Source organism: Carassius carassius, chromosome 45 (genome assembly GCF_963082965.1).
Source record: "Carassius carassius chromosome 45, fCarCar2.1, whole genome shotgun sequence".
In the NCBI taxonomy this organism is placed as follows: domain Eukaryota; kingdom Metazoa; phylum Chordata; class Actinopteri; order Cypriniformes; family Cyprinidae; genus Carassius; species Carassius carassius.
In genome coordinates, this window is record NC_081799.1 from 14,644,038 (window position 1) to 14,661,234 (window position 17,197).

The 17,197-nt window shown below is 37.6% G+C and overlaps 1 protein-coding gene across 4 annotated transcripts in view; it reads right to left on the reverse strand.

Annotated features, from left to right (window-relative positions):
• Positions 1–17,197, reverse strand: part of auts2a (activator of transcription and developmental regulator AUTS2 a) — a 395,578-nt gene that overhangs the window by 132,698 nt on the left and 245,683 nt on the right. For all 4 annotated transcript variants that reach the window (XM_059539305.1, XM_059539304.1, XM_059539303.1 and 1 more), the window contains one exon: positions 1,887–1,916. In XM_059539305.1, coding sequence (XP_059395288.1) covers positions 1,887–1,916 — 30 coding nt within the window. The remainder of the gene's footprint in view (positions 1–1,886; positions 1,917–17,197) is intronic.

Sequence of the window (17,197 nt, forward strand, 5' to 3'; positions counted from 1 at the left end):
ATTTAAGGGATAAAGGGAGGAAAAAAAGCCCCGTTCTTATCATTCTTGAAGTCAGAAAGTGATTTCTCCAGAGTGTCTTTTTTCATTTCCTGATTTGGGCCGGAGGAGAATAAAAAGAGACAGTTTGTCTGTGGATGAATAGAACTGACCCATTAATGTGACAAGTTGTCCTCCCCTATGGCTGCTGAATATATACTGTACCGTAACCGCTATTGCAGGGGAAAGAGCTACTGAATTCATTCCCACAGAGAAAAAGCATGTGAAAATATCCCTGATTTGTCGCTTATTGCTAACGCAGCTCAACATGCTCACGGTTTTGTAAACCCATTTTAAGAGCTATTGACAGAAAGAGGTCCCTCTGAAGAAGTGTTTGCAAATGTGTGTGCGTTTGAAAAAGAGAGCTCTTGTTTCTTTGTTTACCTACTAAACCCTTCCATTGTTTTGACATAATTAATCAAAGGCAGAGAGAATGACATGACATTGTGGAAATCATTAGAGGAATAATGAGAAGCAGGAACGCAGCGATTAATGTCTTACGCCGCACATCTCTGCCATGCCACAACAAAAGGGCTTTGACTGAGATGGCTAATTCAACTCGTCGTCATCAAACAACCACGGGTTTAAAACAACAAATGAGGAACATTCAAAAAGAGTGAACAAAACAATATTTTCGTGTAATCATGCTGATGTTCGGCAGACAGTTATATAAGTGGTGCGATGTGTTTTGTCAATCTTTTCATAGCTTGCATCAAAGTTAGCCTAGAGCCTAGTGTTAAATTAAATTCATACCTTTAAATAATAGCCTCATTTTGTTATAATTACACTATAAATATGACTGATATAATAATTCAGCTCCACCTAACATAAATTATCATACCCTATGTCCTGTGGGTTTTACCTTAAATAAATCTGTAGGAATTGCTACATGGTAATATGTGTAAAATGTAACTTGTGAAGCTCGTAATGGCTCTTTTCAAATTTCGTCTACCATTTAGTCGTTCATAATTAATACAGAGTTAATTAAGGCCTTCTCACAGTCATTAACAAGATGGTAATTCTAATTAAATAGAAACACACTTTTAAGTAGAGTCTAATATTGGATTCTCATTGATTCAAGTTTGATTAAAAAAGAATAAAGATAATTTTAGAAGCGCTATATGATGTAACGTGGTATTAATAACCCTAATACTACAGCTGCTACTACTAACTAGCTTTGCATTTCCTAACAGTTCTTGGAATCTGTGAAAAGCACAATTCAGTACAGTTTATTTTTTTTAATTTTTTAAATAAATTATATATAATAACACTAACAATAATAATAATAATCAATTATAAAAAATATTTTTGTAATATAATTAAAATGATTAATAATGTATTTACATTTTATTAAGTAAATTCTATCAGTCAGTTGGAGATTTAAATTAATTAATAAATAAGTATATAATAAATACATTAATAATAATAATAATAATAATAATAATAATACATTAATAATAATATTTTTATTAAATTTTATTATTAATTATTAATACATATACTTTTATGTATTTTATTTTTGTACTGCAAGTATAACCAAAGAGCAAGGTAAAAACACATTTCCATCAAAGCAACCAGAGGCAATGCACGAATGATTTATGCAAGCTAGTGTTGATATGATGCAGAAAATGGGAGAGCTGATCTGTCAGCTAAAAACAGCAACGATTTCCAGAAACAAACTCCACAGTGAGTGCGTGACCTCCAGTGATATAATCGCTGTTAAAACGGGGGTTTGTAGTTGTCTATGCATATTATGCTAGGATAAGAGACAGCATTATAAAACATTTCAACATTGAGATTTCCTACATGCATAGTTGTCTTGTAACCAAAATAATAAGGTCCAGTCTTACCTTGTCTTCTTGGTCACTCTCGCTCTCACACTGCAAGACAAAGAAAAAGGACACATTAGAACAGTGTAGAATCTGCTAGATGTGATGGAGCTTTTTTTTTTTTTTTTGCTTTTAAATGTAAAGCTATTATGAAGTGGAAATCTGATTTGGGCAGTCTCGCACTGCACAGCTCATCAGCACAGTAATAAAAGTCTAAGCAGGAAAAGGCTGTTCTTATCTCACTCAGTGGCCAGGCCTCATTACATCTGCCTATTACAACCAGCAGGGTTTTTTCTCCCCGACAGCAACTAGAGTATGAGTTCAACTATCTTCACATCTCATAGGCCACAGACACACTGCAGCTAGATACAGCTGTCAGTCCACTGCTTAATCTTCTTCTGTGCACAGAGTTTGACTGTTTACAGAAATAGCTGTGCATTTTGCTCATGAAATCAACCCTGAAATCCAGTGAATCAATTACTTTGGTCAAAAATAGCTAACACTAAATGAATTCCATTTTTGTTAGGATTCTGTATAGATACCGATTTCCTGATTCATTTAGATTCCATTTTACATGATTTAGATTTGATTCTGATTCATGTAAGCATTATAAATTGTAAATTAGAAAGGGCAGTTTAAGATTCATTCAAAGCATATTTTGAACTATTAATTATAAGAACAAGCTCAGAACTGACATTTATTTTGCTATTTCAACTACATAGGTCGTGTTTAGATCACTAAAAAAACTGATTGGAGTCATTTGTTCATGAATCAGACTACACTGGCCACACTGTATGATTTTTAGTCAACAAAAAGAATCAGTTCATAACAGTCATTAATTTTTAAAATGGGCTATGCTGGAATACACTGTGTTTCTGATTCACTTAAAAGAACTGGCTCATAAGAGTCAATTGTTCATGAATTAGGCTACACTGGATGCTCTGTATGTTTTTGATTCACTAAAAATAATCATATGAGTGATTCGTTCATGAAATAGACTACACTTTAGGTGCTCTATAATATAAATTGGATTCAGTAAAAAGAAACCGTTCATATGAGTCATTCAATTTCAGAATCAAGCTACTCTGGTAGAACTGCATGCTTTGGATTCACACAAAAAAAGCCAGTTCATAGAGTCATTTGTTTTCAGAAGTGGGCTAAACTGATCGCACTGTATGTTTTTGATTCACTGAAAAGAACCACATTTAATATTACAGACATTACACTGAAGGAATAGAAAAAACCCCAAAAACAAATGCAAGACAAAACAACAGAAGGCATTGGTGTCTCCATGCAAAATAAACCAACTGATAATTGGCAAATAAATTAATAAACATAGCATGATATTAAAATGATGAATTTAAGCCTTTCTGACAAATTTCAATTTCAAGGTCCACTTAATTCTTTATCTGCTAATTAGCAAGTAGCACACAGATGACTTGGCTGGGGGAGATGCATTCAGGGTTTGAGCTTGGACTCCCTAATGAAGGCCTGCTAGGGGGCGGGGCCTAAGGTCTTCAAGGCCAATTACACCAAGCAAAGCTTAACCCTGTGACAGCCCTGAATGATTGACAGCTCTGGGATCCGTATTCCTGCAAGGACTGAGTGCTAGGGACAGAAAGTGAGAAGATGGGAAACAGCAAGGGGGGGTATATTCTGGCACAAGTCTCTCCCGTCTGACCTGATACAGGGCCTGGTGAGCATCATCCAATTTACAGCCCCAGTCCAATGGGATTCGAGACATACGGGGCTCATGTATTACACATAACCAATAAACACACACATACCAGATGTTAATAACCTACTGCTCTGGTGTGTGCCAGCATGCTAATACTGTTAGCATTACAGTAAAAATGCTTTGAAACAAAATCGGTATCATATTATTGAAGCTTTCTGAATATAACTGAATTTAACTCTGTTCCCATTCTGGGCCATAATAGTCGATTTAACATGCATGACTGCATGGAGCTTTCCTAAAGGACTGGGGCTCCCCCTCATTCACCTAGCCAAGGTTCATGAAGAGTTAAAATAATGAGCAAAATTTCTTTTTTCAGTGTGTTGTGATCCATAAAAACACAGTCGGCATCTCCATTGGCGTGTCAGTGCTCCCTGCGCCCAGCCTAGCGATTTGATTTCGGAGACATGAGAGGAACGAAATGACTCGCTCTTGCTTGTGAAGCAAATGGAACACGCTAATAGAACTCATCGCATTACCCAATGCAAAAGTGCCATAGCTCATTACGTCAGGATAAAAGGATATCATTGAAGACAGTGAGCAGAATTGACTTTCTGCGCTGCGACTTGATGATTTAATCAACTGCTCTCTTTCGCTTCTCATTTGCGTGCCTGTCGCTAACACAGGTGCCGCTAAACGACACTCTTCGCTAGCCAGCAAGTGGAGAAAGGGAAGAAATTGCTGTTATTATTCTTTCTCTCTCTCCTGCTCCTACTTTCCAAGAATAGAGGTATGCAAATTTCTGTACTGGTGCTGAGAGAAGAAATTGAGAAAGGTAGGGTGGGTTCAGACGGAAATACCTTTATAGTGGCAAAAGGAAAAGTAACGGAAAAGCTGAGATGAGATTTGGCAGGAAAGGGCAGGCAGCTTGTTTGCCCTTAACAGGAGAAAGCTGCACTTTTCACAAATAAACCAAAAAAGGTAATGTTGTAAAAAAAATTACATGTTGTGATCCAAAGTATATTAGAATGTTTGAGTCGTGGCATAATGCTTAGTGCATATGCTTAACATGCTTATGTGGAAGATGCAGGTTCGAGTCCAGTGACATTTTTTCCATCCCTGGCTTTCTCTCCACCATTTAATGTTCTATTTCATTTATTAAAAGTGGAAAAAAGGCAAAAAATAAAATAAGATAACTCAACAAAAATATTTCAAGTTATATTTATTATTGACTGAAGAAGCACACATCCATCTGGACTGATAAAGTTTGAAGAAAACAACAGTAAAGGATGCTGACGAGAGTAAATAAGAAGAGATTGGCATAACGATGGGCAGTCCAACATATTTAATTCCTCTAAAACACTTGGTATTACAGTCATATTGGATGGATTAATTTGGGAATCCATCTCAGCTTTTTCTTGCTTTTTTTTCTGGTGTGGTGTTAATTTCAAAGCCAAACACTTCTCCAATTGATCTTGGCTGCAGATCAATATAGCATGTTAAGCTTATTAAAACAGCCAATGGCCTCAGCGGAACAGGAGAGCCATCTGCTTTAGTTAGACACACACTCCTCAGATACAGCGGAGGAGGAAGAGTAAGGAGCTGATTAGGCCTCCGAATGAGACTAGTAGGGTTGATGCAGTCTGTACTGCAGCAGTGTAGCATCCCGAAAAACCTCAAAAATTATTCATATTTTTTAAAAATCGTGAAGCATGAAAACTAAGGAATCATGGTTCATTATGCACCTTTGCTCATACTAATTATCAATTTGTTTAATAAGGAAACGGCAAAAAGGCAATGCCTTCAATGTTTTGTGGTTTGTCCACTGGCTATATGAAATGGGAAAAGTCTTTTGATATGTCGCCAACATCTTGTTACAACAAGAAATGTCAACACAGCACTCCTTAAACAATTTCATGGGTTCTTGAAAGTCTGGACTGGAATGAAAGTCTTTGATTGGCTGGTTTTTAAACAACTCATCTACAACGACAAACTTCCAAAGAGAGTATTTACATGAAAATATCTTCAAGCAAAATACATTTCATTTCTTATTTGAAGTCAAATCCCACAGGCCTCGTAAGTGCGGCTAACAACGGCAGGCAATAAAGAAACAAAAGCAATAGTTTTCTGAGCTGTGTTTTTTGCCATCGTCCGAGGCTCCGAGCTGAACCAGACTTCTCAAAAACGAAAACCTCGGAGCCCACATCAAACCTGCATGACACACTCTGGTGAAGGGCCAACACAATGAAAAATGTGTGGTTTAAATCCAGCACAGCTACGAGCCAAACACAGCAAACACTCCGAAAATATGCTTCAAAAATATGTTCGAAAACAGCGCATAAAGAGATCTGTTCTTATTTAGCAGTCACTGATGTAAGGCTATGGTGGGTGGCGGTGGGGGACAGCTTGAAGAATGGCAACCATTGCCAGGGTCAGCTCTGACAGTGCCAATTTGATGCGCTGCCACGGAGAGCTACGTGCCCCACCTCCCTCGTCCCCCCTCATTTTCTCTCTCCCTCTCCTCCCACCTCCCACAGAAAAAGCTGCGCATCCTGATGGTTTTCTGATGCAAACCATGGCGCGGCAAAATGGTTTTTCCCCTCCTGCTGCCTGCTTCTCCATCTGCCACTGGGGCCGCGCTGCCGCCGGCCGCCTGCCTGTCACAGCGTGCAGCGAAATTAGCCAGGGAGGAGGCGCTCGCTAGCGCTAATTACGTTTTAATCATTGGAAATGTGTTGGCAAATCAAGGCCTGGAGCTCCCACTCTCCGCTCTGCGGAAAGGAGGAGTGTGTGTGTGTTGAGATGGATAGAAGAGGAAAGACAAACAGAGAGAGGAAGTAAAAACAGGCCCAGCCAGCGCTGAGCTAAGAGTCAGATGCTCTGAGGAGAAAATGGCGGCGTGCCTTGTGCTGTCTGCTGAGCGTGAAGCTTTGAGTATTGGGCCGCAGAGAGGGAAGAAATTTCACCGGAAGCTTTGTGCTGTGAGATGAAAACCACCGCTTCTCCAAGTCTACCATACAGAGCGAGTTATGCCACACTGAGGCGGATATTGAAGACTCATGAGTACCAAGGTGACATTGTAACAGGTAATGATGTATGGTACTGGGTTTCTTCATAAACGTTTTTATTATATAACATTTTTGAGGTTAAAACAATAAGAAGGAAAGGATTTTTCTCTGCAGTGTTATTCCTAATGCAAAATGGTATTTAATATGTAGTCAAATAACTAATTTTTAATGTGAAATTATAAGTTTACAACCGATATACATGAATGTCAGGAAATAGAAGTTTAACCGAATGCTATAGTTTGCATGTGACATCATCTATTTTTACTCAGTGTTTCTCAAAGTACTTGTAAAAATCTTGTAAAATTGCATTGTGTACCAGTAAACATAGGGTCACATCAAGCTTTAAGAAAATATATGATTTTTCCATAGTTGAAAAAAAAAAAAATTCATATTATATATTATAAATATTCATATTATATATATATATATATATATATATATATATATAAATATTTGATTAATTTAATTTAATTTTATGCAACTCTATAAAATAGTATTAACTGAGAAAAAAAAATCACTATTGTGAAAAATAAAGTGATTTTAATTTAACTTTTTTGGATGAGATCGCTCTGCAAAAAAATTGTATTAAAAATTATAAATATATTAATAAATTAATAAAAAAATATATTTATTTATTAATATGATAAAATTATATTAATAAAAAAATTAATTTCCCCCAAAATATCATAGCTTATGATTGCTCACATTTTTCGTCTCAGGTAAACACAAAATGTCTTTTTTGGTCCATTGTTTGAGAAAGTCTAAAAAACCCTGATCAAACTTACTGCAAGCAGATGTCAAAGATAAATCAAAGATCCACACAAAAACACAAGCCAGACGACAACCATTAAAACATGAATCGAGCTGACACAAGATCAAAAAAGCCAATGCTGCTCTACTCTATTTAGGTATTCTGTGCTTATGTAGCTTCAATGTCTGAAGCTAAACCTGACACAAATGGCAGACTTGGGTGTGTGATATAAATGACATGACTGTTAATCATCTGGCCCATGACCCTGTCTCTGCGTTCTCCACAACCCTTTAACATTAAACCCAAGTGAAATCTAACCTCACTTAGCAGAAAAAACACAGCAGCGCTGCTGTCAGCCACAGCAACGAGGAGAAGGAAATGTATCTCGACACCTTTGACTGGGTTAGGCCATTAACAGTGCTGGGATCTAGACCTGATGACATTCTGGGACTAATTCACCCAGCATCTGCGTGACGTCCAGCTGTCATCCCAAAGTAAAGCAGGATGAAGGAGCAGAGGAACAAATGAGGAGAGTAGCATGACAGCCAGGAGGCCCTGGATACAAGAAAAACGGCTCTTTCACCAGTAGAGTGTGGCCTGTCCCAGGACAGCTCCCTGTCTCTCTCTCACTCCTGTCAGGAAAGCAGTCATCTGCTGCCTGGCCTAATAACCTCCAGGCTGATCATACCATCCCATCCTCTCTCTCAAGCACCTCACCAACATCTGCAGGCAATTTCCTCCCCAATATGACACTTTCTCCAGAACGTGAGCACTGAATAAGAGCTGACAGACTGCGGAGAGCACAAATACTGAAGCTCTGTTCCAAAACCCAGTGAGCTGCCAACAAAAAGCGACACTTTAAAGCATCATAGGTGGCTCATAACACAAAGTGTGCTCTAAAAGGACGAAGAAGGCCATCCCATTATGACCTGCAGTGTAAAAATAAAATAAACAAAAATCCAAAATGCTTAAAAATAGTTAATAAAAATAAAATTAAAACATTTAATTATGTTGATATAAAATACTTTTATTGTATTATAAAATTTGTCAATTAAACTTGAATTTAAATATTATTAATAATATTTATAAACATTTAATGAGTGCTTTCAAACGATTTATGGTGATTAATTGCATGCAAAATAAAGTTTTTGTTTACATAAAATATGTGTGTGTACTGTGTATATTTGTTATATGTATATGTCAATACACACACAAGCATGTATATGTTTAATTTATATATTAAATATACTTATATATAATATAAATTATATAAATATAAATAAATACATAATAGTCAATATTTTTTAAATGTATACTGTATGTGTATTTTGGATGCGATTAATGGCAATTAATCGTCTGACAGCACTAATTTATAGGGGTGTAACGATACGCGTATTCCTATTGAACCGTTGGACTAATTAATTATATTTGGAAAATAAAAAAAATTGTGAAATATAATATGCGTTCAACAAGGTAGCCCAATAACCCAAACGACGTAACAGGCAACGCCCCTGACACCCCCGAAGAAGAAAAAAACACCAACTTATATGTTTATGTTAGGCTACTCAGTCAGGCGCTCACTCACTCAGTAATACATGCTGAAGGCTCGTTGCAAAATGGCCAATGCGTTTAACAGACCAGAAATAGAAGATCCTCCAATAACCAACAGGTCTGGTGTTTGGGTGCACTTTGGATTCCCTGTAAGCTATAATAACGATGGCAAGAGAGTGGTGGATAAAAAAAACAATGATATGTCGCATCTAGGGTAGCCTACACCAGCGGTAATACAAAAAAAAAAAAAAAACACCAGCGGGAATACTTGAAACATGTCAACTCATTTACGCCGACATCACCTTAGTGTGTCAGTATCTGGGAAAAGACGGAAAAAAGGAGAAACATACACGCATGAAAACTATCCCCGCAGCATTTAGACAGACATTTCCAACGGATTCAAACAGGGCAAAAGACATCACCACGCGATTGGTAAGGCTTCATTTACGTTATAGCCGCGGATATGAGACCTTACTATTTACCATTGACAGAGGTGGGTAGAGTACCCAAAAACTGTACTCAAGTAAAAGTAAAAGTACTTCTAGAAATATTTACTCAAGTAAAAGTAAAAGTCTTGAATAGTTACTTGAGTAAGAGTAAAAGAGTATCGGATAAAAAATCTACTCAAGTAGTTAGTTACTAGTTACTTTGGGTCATATATACTGAGCCTATTTTTATTTAGATATATAGATAAAATGTATGTAATGTATGTGTGTGTGTATAAATGTATATATTTCATCAGCCTTTACTCCAATTTATGTAATTTATTATAAAACCTTGTCTGTTTACTTAAGTAACAGATATAGGTGTCATGCCACAACATATTTTTAATACAACTGACTTTATATTAAATGTGAATTTAACATTGAAAGTTAATGTGATATAAATATTGCTACTAATCTTTCATTGTTCAGAAAGAGAGCAAATAACATTTACATTATTAAAGATCATTTTCACTGACAGTCTAGATTTCAATCACTCTCAGAAACTCCCATTAAAATCACTGAAATTGTTAACACTGTGAAATCAATATCTTAATTAAAGACTCGTACACACATCTGCACTTTGTTGTTTCTGACGAGAGAATTCGCCAGAAAGAGGTATTCAGTCAGCGAGCGACTGAAGGAAGCACCGGCATTTCAGCGATGACTCATCGGAACACCTCTGATTGGCCAATGCTTTAATAAGCCCCAAAGAATCATGTGTGATATAATGCGCAGCTATGTAAAAACGCAATCACAGATCTGAATTCAGCAGCTGATGATATGACTCGCTGAACGTCCTCACGCCGGTGTGATTGTATTAAAATTAATAAAATCTTAATCAGCAATTTTTTGTCTTTTGGAAGCTGCATTCAACTTGACTCCCCTCTGTTATAAGCCACACACGTACAACAAACTAATGTCACAGTGGTATCGTGTACTGTAATCGAATGTAGCCCAAGTTATTACCTGTTGAAGACAGGAAGTAGACAGCACACGCGGTGTTCATCTAATAAGGATCTCCATCGCTAGCAAATAATAGCCTTTGCAGATTTGCTTTCAATTCAGTGCAGTTCCAGCCACGTTTTCAACGCTCTTTCTGTTCTTAAACTTTACAACTCCGAGTGAACCACTTCAGACGCCCAGCGCGTGCGGCAGGGAACTGAACGAATCATTCAAACTGATTCATGAACCAATTCACTCGTTTGCCAATTGGTTTGATCAAGCCTTTGAACAGAATTTACTCAAAAGAATGAATCATTTGCGAATGAGCATCGCTCATTGTCCAGAGAAAAGTAGACGGCGTGTTTGGAATAAACTGAAGCATTTATAACATTTATTGCATTAAGATAAAGTAACGACAGGAGCGTCGCCCACAGTAACGAAGTAAAAGTACAGATTTTCCCCAAAAAATTTACTCAAGTAAGAGTACAAAGTACCCATCTTTAAATATACTCCGAAAAGTATTAGTTACCCCAAAAAATTACTCAAGTAAATGTAACGAAGTAAATGTAACTCGTTACTACCCACCTCTGACCATTGATTCTATCATCACCATTATAGCTTACAGGGAATCCAAAGTGCACCCAAACACCAGACCTGTTGGTTATTAGAGGATCTTCTATTTCTGGTCTGTTAAACGCATTAGCCATTTTGCAACGAGCCTTCAGCGTGTACTGAGTGAGCGAGCGCCTAGGTTTTAAGAACATGCTTAATGTAATTGAGCCCCGTTACAATATTCCTTCACGAGCCCATTTCAGACAGACCATAATTCCTGCTTTATTCTAAAAAACATAAGCCCTATAGAGAACCAATTGAGTAAAAACACACTCAATATAAAGAGTTATAGAGTTCCATATAAAAAGTTACATCTTTGTATTTGTTCATAACTAATATAACATTTTCATTTTTTTTTATAAGGAGCTGTTTTTGTTTTATACAGTATGCTGCTAAGAAAACACCATAGAAGATGGGTAAAGAATAGCTCCATCATTGTTCAATGTAAAAAAAAAAAAACATACTTTGTTAGTTTTAATAAATAAAACATTTTTTAAAAATCAAGGAAATTTATCTGCCAATTTTTTCTTTTTGCTGTATCTAAAACGTACCGAACCGTACCGAACCGAACCGTGACACCAGTGTATTGTATCGAACCGAACCGTGAATTTTGTGAACCGTTACACCCCTACTAATTTAATATATTTTTTTTCTGTAGTGTGCCAGTAGCGTCACAACATGTTTACATCAAAATCTATTACAATCAATTCAGAGTTGTTATTTCTGTTATACAGATTTGCCGCCTTTGAAAACTGCTCAAAATAATCACTTATGAGGCTTCATGACAATTAGGATGCTGCCTTTGAAGACCGCAGTATTGCTATTTCAATATTTTTTAAATAGCACCATACCCAATGATTCAGAGCCATGCAAAGAGTGATGAGAAATGCTGGTGTATAAGAAAAATAGAAGATAAGAAGCTGAATCTCAAGTATCAAGAGCCGTTCTTAACGTACATCCACCACACACACTCTCATGGTGTGATACCATGCCAGCAACAGGAAAGGGTTAGCAGGTACAAGATATTTGTGTGTGTATTGTACCTGTATGCATGTATGTAAATGTGTCTGCATATCTTGAGGGTACGTCTACCTTTAAAATAACTTGTCAGCTAAGCTGCTCGGGCTGACAGATGTGAGATGCCCTGAGGTGGAGCTTGGCACAGACAGATGGTGCCACAGGGGCAATGCGCTTAGCTGATCAACCAAGGGTGGCATTGTCACCCAGCCTGCCAGCCACAAGTGAGAGTGGGAGGGAAGGGTAAACGCAGTGCACGTGTTTGTGAAAGAAAAAAAAGAGTGGGAAGATGAAATCATATGTGCAAATCATTGCTACAATTTAAGTTCCAAAAAAAGAAAATGTGGCCATATGACATTGACACTAAAATTTGTAATCTTTTATGTAATCATTATTATATAGTATATGTTTTAAAATAATTAATTTTCAAAATGTTAGGGTCAGTGTAATTTTTTGTTTGTTCTCATGCAAACCAAGGAATTTATTTGATCAGAATATCTGAAAATATTTCTACAATTTAAAATATCTATTTTATTTTTTAATATAAATTTTCATATAATGTATTACTGTGATGATAAAGCTGAATTCTCAGCAGTCATTTCTCCAGCCTTCAGTGTCACGTGATCCTTCAGAAATCATTCTAATATGGTGATGACTTGCTATAATTACCAATGCTGAAAACAGTTTGGCTTCTAAATATTTTTGGATTTCTTTTTCCAGGGTTAGCATAGAAAGTAAAAAAAACAGCATTTATTTGAAAAGGAAATCTTTGATGCATGTCTTCACAGACACTTTACATATTTAACAGTTTATATATTTCATTTTCACAGAAAAGACTGTAATGGATGAAAAGTACATGCAAAGGGAGTTGAAACATGATTTTTCTATGTAAATTGTTTATGAAATCTATTTTGAACATAAACTGTCCTAGGTCATGACTAGGCTACTGTATAAACATTCAAGGTTACTTTTACATTCTTTACTTTTTTGTCCAATGGAAAGTTATCGGAAAGGCATATATTTAATGTTCATTCAACAATAAACTGCGCTTCTGTCCTTCACTGCATCATTTTCATTCTAGTCAAATGAACTATGGCGTCCTCTCTGACTAAGGTTTATTTCAAGATGCAAGACACTCTTCTTCCCTCATAAAATAAACAAACAAACAATCATGAGTCAGTGTGTAGTTCACTCCCACAGGCATTCAGTGCTAAAGAAGGTTAGGCAGCAAACAGTTGCCGGCTTAATCAAAGATTAATAGAAAGATTTTCAGACAATTAAATACATCAGATTGCATTATTTGGACCATTATGGCTCCTCCCTGGAGAACAGTCCACTTTGTTTGCATTTTAATTACTCCATGCGCAGATGACATTTGCTCTGATGCCAGCTGCCATATTTGTTATGCTTCTCTATGTACCCTCTGGAAAAAAGCAGTGAAGTGGAAAATGTGTGGATGAATGTATGCAGTTCTGATATAACTGAATATCCCCACAAAATAAAGATCTACATTAGGACAACTGGACAACGCAGAAGCACACGTGTCAAAAATATCACAATGACAGACTAGTTTCATTCGTGCCGGTATAGAAATCAGACATGGATGTGCACTATTTTTGCTTTCCTTCATATTTTCTTCATCCCGCTATCAAATTTTCAATCAAACTATAGTATCTCTATTTTTATCTCTACCCCACTTTCTCTCTCTTTATTCAGCAGGAACGGATGTGTGGATCTAATCACTCTGCGCCCCACACCTGACGGCACACTATTAACTCTAGGTCTCTCTGGTGACCCTGCGGGTCGGTGCCCATCACATCAAGTTTTTATTAGGGAATTTTCCTCATCATTAGCTCTGGCCCAGACGCCCGCCATTAATATTCATTCCGCTGCACACTTCCATCATCCTCTGTCTCTGTTTCTCCACCATCCATCTGAAATGCTGCTGCACACTCACCACCTGTCATTAACAGAGCTCCATTCATCTGTTCACAGTTGTTTGAGACACGCACCTACCTGTAACCGATGATTTTTATAAGTGAAAAATAAAACAAAGATTATTGGAGCATGTTAAAGAATTAAATACTATTTTAGTTACCTACTTAAAAATGTAATGTTTAATACAATCTGGGATTTCCTATTTTTTTCAGTGCTTGGATAGATCTATCTAATCTATTTCTATAGATTAATGCACATTTCTATATTTACTTTACTATATTATACATTATATAAAAGTACTGACTGAATTGGTTGTAAGTTGCGATCTGATTACATGCAATTTAACTGCTGGAAAAACAACAGTATAGTAACTGCTGAACAAATGCATTAACTAACAAGCCAGACCAATAAGCCCCTCAGCTAGAAGAGACACTCCCACCCACCCACACACACACACACACACACACACATACAGAGGTGATAAGAAAGACAGACTCAAACAGTGCCAGCAGTGAACTCTCACTTATAGAAGACTCTTGTTCCAGAGGATGTGGTGCTGACCAGAGGCCCTGCTAGCCACAGGCTCCTCCAGCAATTAATTGACAATTCCCTGACCAGCTGAGATAAACCCTAAACCCTAGCTTGTGCATTTGTGTATGTGTGTGTGTGCATTAAAGACATATTCCTCAATGCTATATGTTAAATTTGATATTTAAAACTCAATTTAAATATGTACAAATAAACAATTTGTACTGCCAATACAACACAGTACAGATGTGCTGGATAGAGCGTAACGCTAATATTTGTATGTGCCGAACAGCTTTAGTTCTAGTGCCATTATCATTAGTTGAAAAATGAATACATTTTTCTAGACATGCTTGATCCAATTGTTCTCAAACAATCAACATAAACACTTCTCAACACGCAAACAAGGCTAGATGAGTAAACACCAACGGAAACGTCTCGCTATCTACTTGGCGGCCCTGCCGAGCTGCCAAAGATCTGCTTTGTAAACAACAAAAATATTTAATTTGAGAGAGTGATGCTGAGCAAAATGAAATTAAAAGGAACTCATGCTAACTGTTAAATTACTCGCGGCATGCTAAATTACATTTGCTTTTCCATCGGAGAGATCAAACGGGCAAACTCCAGCACTCCAGTGCTAATTATTTACAGTCTTCACCTCCCTCCCTTCCCAGGAGGCTTAATAAACACACTGTTTCTCTCTCACACACGCATTTTTGTGAACACTTATTTATTTCATTTTTTGGGGGGGGGGATAATGATATATTCCCTCACTTTCTTACCCACAATTCCATAAACTCCTGTGTCAAGAGACGAGATCAAAATTGGGATTGTAATCCTAGTGTACAGTTGGGCTTCTTAATAAAAAAAGCAGGTCATCTAAAGCAGGATGGGACCTGTGGGAGTGTTGCTGTGGCAGCGTCGCAATGGGAGCGAGGGGTGAGGGACACCAATGGCTGTCACTGGGATTAATTAGCATGCTAAGTGGCGGAGGGGAGCACTAGGCAGCGGGTGTGAAGCAGAGCCATCTGACATGCACACACACCCCAGAAGTGTGGATTTTCACCAAAGGTGGCGGCAGTGCAGATTGCAATCGCACCCCTTAGAAGTGATCTCACACATACACCCCTCTCTGAAAATAAAAACAGAAAGGTGTCTGCCTGATGTGCAGTTAAGAGGGAGAACAATTTTTTTCTAATAAGTGGCAGCCAAAAAAACATAAATTTGCATTTCTTAGTCTTGTCTTTTTTCCCCCATTCCCTTAATTTTTAATGCAGAGGCTTAATTTGACATCATTTCCGGGGAAGTACCTTCCGATACTGTACCGGCCGATAACAATAAACTAATAATTGTCCTCATGTTATGCTAATAAAAAACCCATAAATGGTCAATATTAATATGAATAATCAATAACAAATACTACTTTGTCTAAATAAATGTAACTAAAAAAATCTATAATTTTGAATCCTACAAATGACTTTAAATTAAAATTCATTTTGAGATTGCTAAATATTAATAGAACTCCATACGACTCTGACTCCTCGGATTAGAATCTCTACAATTAGAAGAGGGGTTGTGCCATCCAGCTTGGCTTTGTGCCATCACCTGACCTCAAAACAGCAGCTGAAAGGCCCGGCCTATTGCACTTCAAAAAAGAGCGAGCTTCCGCCTGGCACCAGCGCTGAGCAGATAAGCCTAATTAAGAGATGGAGAGATGAGAGCGGTAGAGCAAAGCTCTTGCCAACATCAGTCTCTCTGCTCAGCCCATTAAAACTACAGAGCAGGACGAGGGAAACAAACAAAATCAAAGCCCTGTTCCTGTGCGTTTCCTGTCTAGAAATTGGCCGTAGGCATTATCTCAAGCTAGCACCGCACGCTCGCACTGGAACCCAATCCAAAAGCTACAAAGGCAAACTTTCACCCACATGCAACACCTGCTTGTGATTAGTGTATTCAACAACGTTCCTTTCCCTTTGGGCTACTTTGTTTGGCTTTAAAGTTCTGTTTCTTAACACGATAACGAAAGATGTAAACATCACAGTAATAATCCCAAAGTGAATCAAAGATTTGGCAAGGGGGGACAGAGTCAGCCCCTAAGCTCTTACTGAGTAAATCCACAGTTAGATGAAATGCTCATATCTCTAGACTAACCCCAGGACTCTTGTTATCATATTGATCTGCCCAACAGGAAGTGGCCTTTAGTCTCTGGGCTAAGGTGCTAGTAGCTTAACATGGTGAACTGACAGAGCAGCAAAAACACTAAAACTGAATCCTGGTTCTTTTTCGTGCCTAAGCCAAGCGAAGTCTTGTCTGTCAACACCGCATTTATGAGTCTAATTCTTCTCGAGCCAAAGCCTGCTTTGCTTTGGGAAGGAATTTGCGTGTCATGGGCTTAATGGTGAGCAGTTAAGAGCTGTTAGTGAAGAAGTTACAGCTCGGGCTCGTCAGAGAAACAGTAGCCCTGTCTGTTTGAGAGGTTCATAGGATCGTGTTACTGCTCCTCATGTGGTTTGGCTGTGTTATTCCAGGCCACCGGGTAAAGCGGTGCATAGTTGTGCACCACTGTGTGTGTGTGTGTGCATTTGCTCTTTTATTTTTCCAATAAAGCCTGACCTCTATTTCCATCCTGCAAATCCAGCACATGGTCCCATGTTACTCTTTATGACAGGCCAGTTCTGGCTTTTCTCTCAGAAAATGAGAGAAGGAGGGGCAAAAAAAAAAAAAAGTGTTTTGTCAGCCATAATTACTCTTCAATTATGTGGTCCAAA